The sequence below is a fragment of the Theobroma umbraticum genome, unplaced genomic scaffold (genome assembly GCF_002168275.2).
Source record: "Theobroma umbraticum cultivar Fairchild unplaced genomic scaffold, ASM216827v3 scaffold_56.0, whole genome shotgun sequence".
Lineage (NCBI taxonomy): Eukaryota > Viridiplantae > Streptophyta > Magnoliopsida > Malvales > Malvaceae > Theobroma > Theobroma umbraticum.
Window position 1 is genome coordinate 9,945,865 of NW_018397256.1, and position 10,298 is coordinate 9,956,162.

The following is a 10,298-nucleotide window of genomic DNA, read 5'->3' on the forward strand; positions in this document are numbered from 1 at the left end:
ATGGAAAAATCAGAGGACGCAAAATTCTTCACTGCTTTAAGAAGGCTGCTCGCTCCTCATACAAGATCAATTGAAAAGACAACAATTCAGTCCTCGAATTCCTATGCTACAAAAGGTAGAAAGGGCCATAGTCACCTCTTCCCACTGAGCAATAAGAAACATAACCAATTGAAGTATGTAAATTTAACTATTGCCAACTGCCAAGTATGGTAAATGAATGCTACATCGAAGTAACATATACCATGAGCCCTTGCGGCAAAATTTGCCAGTACATGAACAAAAGCAGTCCAAGATTGGGATAAAACTACAATGGAAAACGTTAGTCTAGAAAGATTTTCTGTTTTTTTTCCTTGGAAAAGGCAGTGTACAAATTGTATTAGAAACGTAAGGCATCAACAACTCTATACTTCAATAAATAAATAAATAACAGTAAAGGCCGACTACTGCTGCGAAGGTAAAGTAGTAGGGTTCTGACTCTGAAGGCTACGCAGCTCTTGATTAAAGGATTTCACCAGTTCTTTAAAATATTATACAATTAGGAGGCATCGTGCAGGGACTAGTATAATGGAAGCTAGTTTAGTTAAAATTTCAGCTTACATTGAAGGGTAATTCGGACTGAAACAAAATTCAACGAACAATGGTAAAAAATTTTGGATTCCTGGAAAAAGCCCTGACCAAAGGGGGGAAGGGTTTCATATCTTCCCGTTTGGCAACTTACATTCCCAGGAATATAAGATGGCCATGCCAACTAAACACGGGCATAGTCGGAATCAAAGATTCCAAGAGGAAATGTAAGATGTCCTGATTGCATTGCCGCTAGGGATTCAACATCCTTCCAAACTGATTAAGAACACCCTTGGACACAATTTGTTATGAGCACAAGGCTCCTCTTCATTGATATCAGTGATTCTTCTGTTGGATCATCATATAATTTTTAAAAGTCAATGACTCGGATCAAATACCTCAAACCGTTTTTTGAAATTTTCTGCCAGCTTTGTTTCCTCTTCTTTTCCAAGAGTACAATTCCTCCAATCAGCTCTATCTGCCATGTTCAGTAGGCCTGCCAGAACCTGCATAAGATTTCACACCGATCAATCTTTTATTCATTGGGATAGATCCATCTCCTAAACATTAGCTATAGAGATTAAGTTATGTTAGTCATTCTTTTTCAAGAAAGAAAAAGAAGAAATGAAAAGTATGGTGATCATTAGCTGTATTTAACCAAAGGACTTTACCTAATAACTAAGAACTTCATAATTCATATCCTTCATAAAGATAAGAAATCTCAAACACTAGAATATTCAAAACTGCATATTCTGCTGCAAATTTACTACTCAGATCTAACCCCAACAACAGCTTTTATTCATCAATGTAACTAAAACATCTTTATGACAAAAATAATTTTAAAATTATGGTACAAGCTCCAAGATATAACATATAGTCCCAACTCCTGAATGAACGTCAGATGAAGCATGAACACCCATGCCATTGAGAGAAACAACTTCCAGTTAACAAGGCAAAAGTTTTTTTTTTTCCAATGACAATGAAAATGTCTCACCACTACTTCTCTTATTCTCTGTTTTCTATTTTTCACAAAAAAAAAATTACATTTGAATTGCATATGTGATTTAAATATGGCTCCGAATCATATGCTTTCTATATTACTTTACTTGTAAGAAGCTAATCTCAAGCTCACAACCAAGAAATGGTAACTGCATATGTCATAAGACATTGATGGGAATGAAGAAGCTATCATGAAAATCAATGTTAAAGACATGAACACTCTAATTATCAAAAATCTCAAAAGGCAAAAATTAAGGAATAAGGATACAAATCAAAGCATCTTGTTTAGTAATAAAATGCAAAATTACTTTAGAGTTTTTACTTTAGTAAGCAGGTGCCCAGGTATAAATAGGCAGCATCATCTCGCATTCAGGAGAGAAATTAAGAATCTTACCTCACGTCCAAATTGGGCAGGAAACTTTTCATTCTCCTCAACCAAATGTGATAGGATTGAGCCTTCAGGGAGTTCCACATAGAAGCAGCTAAGATTCTTATCAAACTGTGTCCTCAACCATTTTCTCCCCTCAGAATTATTGTTGACTGCAGGAGAAACATCAGCATAAAGATAAAAGGAAAATAAAGGGCCCATGCATTTGAGGAGTAGAATTGAAACCATATTCAGGATTCCTTACAGTCGGACAGAACGCATATGCATTGCATAGCCCATGAATATAAGAATTTGGAAGAAAACATTATCAACATATATGCACCACACATACTCAAAGTAATACACTTACATTTTTTGGTAACAAATTCAAAACCCAACTTTTCAGCTGCCAAATTAAAAATGTCTTTAAGAGCAGCTGCTTTGGATGATGGAACAGGAACAGCCTACACAAAGGGAACAGAAGATACGATTAGATACAGTTCACCAGTTCTAACACACTGTGACATGTAACTCCATGATGACATTCATAAGAGAAATCTCTTTTACCTGAAGGTTGGCATGAGTGCCACGTTTTGATATCCACTCAAAGAACACAGCTTCCTTTCCCTGGTTTTTATAATACATCTTGACACTGTTCTGGAATTTTCCAAGCTCAATTTCACCATCTGCTGATAAACAAAGCGTATTTGGCAAATGCTCAACTGGAATTAACAGGACATGATCTTGGACAAGTGGGCCTTTTGCTAGCGCACAATAAAAATTCTCTCCTATGCTAGTCACCAGATGTATCTCCACATTTGGGCTAGACAAACAAAACCAGCACTCTTTCAACCTGTACTCAGTTGCAAAATTGATAATTACTATAGTGGTTTATATATTTTATAATAAGGATGAAATGGAAACACTCTTCATGTAGGTGCTGTTATGCTGTCTAATCAATTTTTTGTGCTAACCAAAGTAACGACAATATGAAGTGGACTATCTACAAAGAAACTAGGGGGAGAAAAAGATAAAGGCAACAAACTACCAACCTGATAGCATTATTATTGCCAGATCCAGGTCTCTTACGAGAGTAACTCTCACCTTCATCCTGTAAACTGTGCTTAAAGTTGCAATCTGGACCTTTTTCACATTTTCCTTTGATTATAAAATCAAGGCAAACACCTCTCAAAAATTGCTCCCTTGCATCTACGTCATGCTGAAAGTTGCACTTTTCTCCCCGTGGACAGCTCCCAGAAGATATAAATTTAAAACACACCTTATTACCATCTCCATTTCCATGCTTTTGCCGTTTGTTCGAGACATCATATCTCCAGTATTGTGAATCAGGAGCATTATCACCAGCCCTCTTTGTGGCTTCTTTAGGACGATCTACTTGGTCTGCTAATGCATATGGTGATAAGGTAGTATTTGGTGGCTTTGTGCTGATCTCAGCAGCTGACATAGCAGATGATGGAGTTGGAGAAAGTGCATGAAGAAATTTCTGAGGAGCAGATGCAGGAATCAACAGTCACAGAATGCTTAAAAGCTAAATCTAGCAGTCGCTGACACTTTAAATTCCTCACAAGATAGCATAAAGGAACCCAAAATCATGATAGCATAAAGGAAATAGTTTGATTATGCAGAAATTCTTCAAGACCAACAAGTCCAAATAAATAGTAGTGCTGGATCTTCTTTCCTTTTTCTCTTTTCTCTGGAGTGTTCCTTGCAGGGATGTATGAACTCTCCCAAAAGGAGAAAAGAGCTAAGCAGAGCACAGGATATCGTACCAGGGCAGGCAATAATCAAGTAACAGACAAGAAATGACACTCTCATTTTAGGACAAGATCCAGTCAAATGTACTAGTAATTTAACTGTTCCTGGCAATATATATACTGATATTCTGGACATGGCATCATGTCAATGCAGGTTAATGCTTCATTAATAGAGCTTTACAGCTAACATTCTCAGCTGAATACAATCAATATTTCAATATATAGTGAGGAGATATTTTCAAATCTAAAAATAAAGATGTGTTGATATGAGATGGTCAGACCTGCTTCTCTTTATTCCCAACAGAAGCAAGACCCAAGAACCGAGTTACATGCACAGCATCAACATTCGAATAAGGTTCACGAGCATAAAATGCACCCTTAGTACCTGCAATGTGATAGCTAACAGGGAGAACGACCATTAGCAAAAGAAACTAACTTTTGAGTAACTGCAAATGCAATAAAGAAACAAAATTTTAATTGGGTTTTAAATTATGTATTCTCACATTTATGATGCCATAGCCTTTCACCAGAAAACTTCTATGAACAAGGCCACATCAAAATTTATCAGTGGATTGACACACAACTGTTGATTTTCCAGCCAAAAGAAAATCTTCAAATATATAAACATAAACTTTTACGCTGATAACTAGCAAAATGCTCTCTAAAATCCACATTCTTCCCACATAACAAATCTTCGCACTTGACATTGAACCATTACTCCATATTCCATAGTTTATTTCATGAAAATGAAATTCAATTCCCAACATATGAGAAAAAACCTAACTCGGAATATATACACTACAACCTTCATCTGACCATGAAAATTGTTGCTTTGAAAGGTTAAAGTAGTACGGACCTGAGATATTCTAATTGAGAGGAGATAAAGATGAATTACAAGCATGCTGTCTTTTATGGATCAGGATGTCTAAGATGTCTAAGATAGACTTACTTGTGATGGTAAAACTGTGAGTCTTGTACAACACAGAAGCTAGAAACATGGAAAAAAGCATAATATCAAAATATACCTTTCATTTGTAACATCTCCCTGAGAGTAAGGCCTTCGACCATGCAGATTATAGGTAAAGGAAAGGATCATGTATCTGACCAAATCACTTTGCCATTAACATTTAGTTGGCTAAGTTATTGTAACTTGAAGTCTTTGTGAGAACAGAATCAACCATTAAACACTAATTTGAACAAGAATCATAAATTAATATTATCACGATTATGGCAACGTAACAGCATCCAAGACAGGGAACCATAAAAACAGCCTATTGACAATTGGATGCACTAAGTAATGCAAAAGTCTTCAAACATCACGTACCGTGGTTTGATCTCTGCGACTAATTGGGATACAGTGGAATCACTACCAGAAGAATCCGACATTCCTGAAGGAATATCCGATACAGCAGCTCTATTTGTGACACCACTCGGCCATTCATTAGTGAAAATTAATTAAGGAAGTCAAAAGATACAACCACCAAAACCAATACAAATGAACACATAAAAGGTTTCCATGCCTAGAAAAGCAAAGGATATCTTAAAAACAAGTCCACTATTCCAGGTTCCTCCGCAAATGCTCGCAACGCGTCAATGTCATCTTCACTATATGATCCAAACTGTTGACCACTAGACAACTGCCTACCAGATAAGTAAGCAACAGACAAACCTAAATATAAGCACAACAAATCAGGTATGGCAGAAATTTTTCAGATTCACTTCCTTTATTAATATCGCCTACTTTCTCAGTAACCAGACAGAAAATACTTCATAAAAGTTGAAAAAAAATACCATGGAGAGTGAACTTGCCGCTGCCTTTCAACCAAAACAAATTGTCGCAAATCTTGAAACCGTCCATTTTAAATCCTTGGTTGGCAGAGTTCTTCGAAGCGGCCGATAAAACCTTGGCCGCACCGACGCCGTAATCGCCGATAAAGTAAGTTGGGAGCGGAATTTGGGCCCGGCCTTCGACGTAATCCATTAATTCATCAAGTCGGTCCGTTTCGTCCGGAAAGAACTGGCCCACGCAAAAAAGAGAATCGAAAGGACCCGCTGATTTGTTCACCTGAAACATATAATCATTTCTTCAGCTCAGCGCAGTATAAAAGTAAAGAATAGAACCCTAGCGAAAACATGGAGGAAAAAAAAAAAGAGAAAATGAGAGCAAATTACTGAGTTGACTCGCTTGAAGAGCTGGTTGAGACGGCCTAAAACGTCGCCACATAGTAGTATTCGTGGAGGAGCCATGAGAGAGAGAGAGAGACCGTTGAAAGTGAAAAGCAGGACTGATGCTCTGAAGGTTAAAGGCGGAGGGCGGGGAGAGAAGTTGGACACGCTTGGGCTAATGAGGACAGACTCAAATGGGCCGAGTCCTCTGGCCCATGTTTGAAATATATGGACCAGGCTCACATGGGCCGATCCTTAGTTCTTATCTAACCTGTGTTTATTTTAACATTCAGACTGATGTGGGCCCATCCTTCAACTTTGAGTTGATTTTGACTTTACATTTCAAAAAATAGCAAACAGTATATGTTGGTTACGTAAGGGATCTTAAAATATATAAAAGTAGTTTAAATTCAATATGAGAGAAGAAAAAAAAAAGGGAAAATTTGGAAAAAAAATGGACTTTTTTTTTTTGACATTGAGTCATGAGATTGAATTATTTGTTTAGTATTTTTTTTATTATTTTTTCTCTTCATATTTAATTTTCTTACTAATTACATTTATAATTTTCTCTTCATATTACTAACCAGTCGACATAAAAAGTCGGTTCCAAGTGAAAGCAACTGTACATTGTTGCTGCATTAAATCGTACCATGCCATGGCCAATGGCCAATGGGTCTAAGATGCTCCATCTGATTTATCACTTAAAAACTCTATCAATCATTTTTCAAGCATCCATGATCCTAACTTTCGAATAAAAAACAAAAAATATCTCAAGACAGGAATTTGATCACAGCGAACAAAGTGACAATAATATTCCATGTTCTAATTCCTCCATAAAACTTAAAATTAATGTATATTTAATTTGATGTTGTTACCTCATCACCGTTGCGTCAGATCTTACATCACCTTTTATTTTATGTTGCGTCAGATCTTACATTACCTACTCTATAATAAATTGACAATGTTCACACTGCTGAAATGGGAACACAAGGTGTCAAGAAACATGGGCGAAGTTATTGCATTTTTTAAAAAGGTCAAACAAAAAAAGACATCACTTAGAACAAAATTTAGATATAATTTAATTATCATATATTTAAAAATTAAATAAAATTTAAAAGATAATAAACATATAATAAAATATACGTTAATAGTAATGATGTTTCATTTATATATATAATTAAATGAAATTATAAAATGAGTCTCTTTTACTTTTGTGAACAAGAATATAAGAGAAAATAATTTTTCAAACTTTGAATTACCTAGTTACTTTGTGTGTCTTAACTTTTTTTTTGTTTTCTATTTACCTATTAAATTGTTAATTAACATATTGAATTATTCGATTGAATTATTAAAATATAATATATTATGATGGATTATTAGATTAGACTATTAAAATATAATATCTTATGATAGGTGCAAATTTATATTAAAATTTAATGAGTTTAGATTAGTAGACTTATTTTTATTTTTTTGTAAATTTGATAAGTTTAATATATTAGTTTAGAATTTATTTATTAGGCTTAACTAGCAATATGCTAATCATAACGACTTTAATTTTATAAAACAGTTTGAAAACTAAAATTAACTATTAAATAAAAAATTATTTTAAGAGTCATTAAAAATAAATAAAAAAATATTAAAAAGATAATTATTTTATTTTATCAATTTATATGTATATCTTTATTACTTAAAGTTTACAACATACATATTAAGATACGTTGATTATTTTGAATAAAAAATAATATATTAAAAATTTATAAATATTTAAAATATATAAATAAATAAAAATATAAATATAAATTAAAAAATAAAAAATTAAAATTAAGTTAAGTATATGAAATTATTTTATTATTTTTATTTATATTAATTATTAAATAAAAATTTATTTGAAGGGGTTATTAAAAAAATTTAAAAAATTTATTTAGTCCCAAAAATGTTTTAAAATTTTAAGGGGTCACGGGCCCCTCATTCCATAAGAAGGCTCCACCCCTGCCGAGAAGACCGTTGAAAAGCCAAGATCCAAGCAGTGTGATCCTCGGATGATCGGTAAATGTATTTATAAGGGAAAAAAAAAACAAGAAAGCTGCCCAGTCAGACTCTTCAAAATCTTTTTGACTGGTAAAGGATTTTAAACTTCTCGTCTCTTTTCTGTGAATTTGTAATTGTAGGTCTTTGATTTGTTAATAAAATAATATTTGAAAAACTTAAATTACTTTAAAACTTTTAAATAAATTTTTATAATTAATAATTAGTTTATTAAAAATATTTTTTATAATTTTATATTAAATAACGTTAACACAATACATTAACATTTTATAAATAATGATAATATAATATATTAATTAAATATAATAATATAATTATATAATATTTTTTATTTTTATATATTAATTTTATATAAATATAAAATGATTAATGATATTATTAATAATAATTAATTAACTATTATTAATAAAAAAATTAAATTATAATAAAAAATTTATTTAATTTTTTAAAAATAATTTAAGAATTAAAATATTATATCCTTGTTAATTATTAACAATGAAAATGAAAAAGAGGCAAGTCGAATGCCCAACATTCACGATTTGCACGCGATAAATGTTTGCCGCTAGTTATCGCGTCGGGGAATTTACTCGTTGCAGCGTTTTACATGGTCGGTGCCTGGCGGGTGATGGGGTATCCCTCTCATAGAAGCCATTGCCAAACGATTAACCCTGAACTTTAACAAGTCTGCTGATCCGAGTTATTAGCACTTACTTTAACCCTGTAATTCCCTGCTCAGATTCTATATACTTGGAAGCCATTTGGTATCTCATACTACTACTAGTACTAGCTAATCCTAAAATAGCACGTGCCACACTTAAAACTTTCAAATCAGAAATCAACCTTTTAAATTAATGTATACAATATTAGGTTAGTGTAATAAAACGTCAATCCAAGTCATCACATCATGGATTAACAAATAACAACACTCGAATCAAACATTTCATTAGCTTTAGAAAGAAAAAGGAGAGACGTCAAGTGACATATACTATATACTAAAATATTCAAGGGAGGGGTTATCAAGAATCAACATCTCATGCTTACATGACTTCAAAATAAGGTTCCAATTTAATGAGGGTGCCGATGACATGTACATGGACCAGAACACTTGAGTCAGGCCAAGTCTCTGTCAAGTGCAGGACGACTCCTCGATGCCTGGTATATGAGAAAATGTTCAGATGCATCATCACGATATCTCCTATTCAAACTTATTTATTTACCGTACGATATATCGAACCCTTGTACCTATCCATGTTGGTACTTCAGAAAATTCCAAAAACACCACTTCAATATTTTAATTATGACGTGAGAACACAATGCAAATAATTTACTTGAAAATATCTATAGGAGCTATTGTCCTTTTTATTTATTTACATCTGTTTATTATCAGCACATGCCATGCTATATTAATTCCTGCCAGCGAACAGAAATTTAAGATGTAGTACTTGGTACGCATTTCTAATAAGCGAAATTTTTTTTCAAAAGTCTCCAGCCGAGAAAACTACAAGCAGACAAATTTTTAATGAATATGGCCGCAATTTATGGAAAGACTGGTAAGCTCTTTGATCCAAAAGTAACTCTTTTTTTTTTTTTCAATCTAATGAGAAAAAAAGACAAACGTTAAATTAGGGTTCGGTGGTGACTTTTTATTAGAGAGAATTTCGGTAAGACTTTTTAAATTAAGTTCATGAGTTTTTATTTAAAAAATGATTAAAAATAAAATTTAAAATAAATTAATAAAACTTGATAAGAAAATTAATAATTAAATTTAAATATTTAATTAATCTATATAAGAAAATGTTTTAATTTATCGATTAGAATTTTAAATTTAATTGATTTTAAACGAAACCTCACCCTTCTTTAGTGGATTGATTGGGAAATTAATTTTACACCTCATTGCTAGGAATCAACGTGAATCCTGCACTAGAGTTAGATCATTCTGTGATGTTCAGCATTTATATTGATAGTTTGGAGACAGTATGGTTCTCTCTGTCATGTAGAGCAGCTCTCCACACCCCAACTAAATTTTTTGCTCTTCGGTAGGTAGCAGTAATTTAAACTCAGTAGGTAGTAGTAATTTAAATATATGGAAGAAATTATGACAAATAATTTTTTTGATAAGGGTATTTGAAAAATAATTATTAAAATAATTTTTTTGATAAGGGTATTTGAAAAATAATTATTAAAATAAATTTAATTATTTTTAGTTGTATTTAATCATGATTTGATAAAAATACTTTTAAAATTATTTTAAATAAATTAAATCATTCATTATAATCTTTCATCATTTGTGCTTCTGATTTTTTTCTCTCATCATCCAATTTTCTATAATTTTATCGATTTTTCTCTTCAGCATTCATCTACTGTGCTTTATATTTCTTTCT

The 10,298-nt window shown here is 32.6% G+C and overlaps 1 protein-coding gene across 2 annotated transcripts; it reads right to left on the reverse strand.

Moving 5' to 3' along the window:
- Positions 1 to 317: 317 nt before the first annotated feature.
- On the reverse strand, positions 318 to 6,009 carry LOC110411240 (CwfJ-like family protein / zinc finger (CCCH-type) family protein). Of its 2 annotated transcripts, XM_021421303.2 has the most exons (11): positions 5,878 to 6,009; positions 5,497 to 5,770; positions 5,245 to 5,374; positions 5,030 to 5,149; positions 4,731 to 4,805; positions 3,987 to 4,104; positions 2,983 to 3,434; positions 2,498 to 2,783; positions 2,301 to 2,394; positions 1,958 to 2,103; positions 318 to 1,070 (listed from the first exon to the last, which is right to left on the reverse strand). In XM_021421303.2, exons 1-11 carry the CDS (start codon positions 5,950 to 5,952, stop codon positions 942 to 944), a joined length of 1,899 nt encoding a protein of 632 aa, XP_021276978.1. In that variant the 5' UTR covers positions 5,953 to 6,009; the 3' UTR covers positions 318 to 941. The 2 variants fall into 2 exon arrangements, with proteins under 2 accessions (XP_021276978.1, XP_021276979.1); XM_021421304.2 differs by lacking the exon at positions 4,731 to 4,805 and having other exon boundaries at positions 320 to 1,070.
- Between the last annotated feature and the right edge of the window lie 4,289 nt (positions 6,010 to 10,298).

Bases quoted from the DNA above. Each gene is read 5' to 3' on its own strand.
- LOC110411240 (XM_021421303.2), bottom strand. From the start codon at position 5,952: ATGGCTCCTCCACGAATACTACTATGTGGCGACGTTTTAGGCCGTCTC. The intron at 5,375-5,496 runs GTATTTTTTTTC...GCTTATATTTAG, and splicing joins CGGCAAGTTCACTCTCCATG to GTTTGTCTGTTGCTTACTTA. The intron at 4,105-4,730 runs GTATATTTTGAT...TCTCCCTGTTAG, and splicing joins GGAGATGTTACAAATGAAAG to CTATCACATTGCAGGTACTA.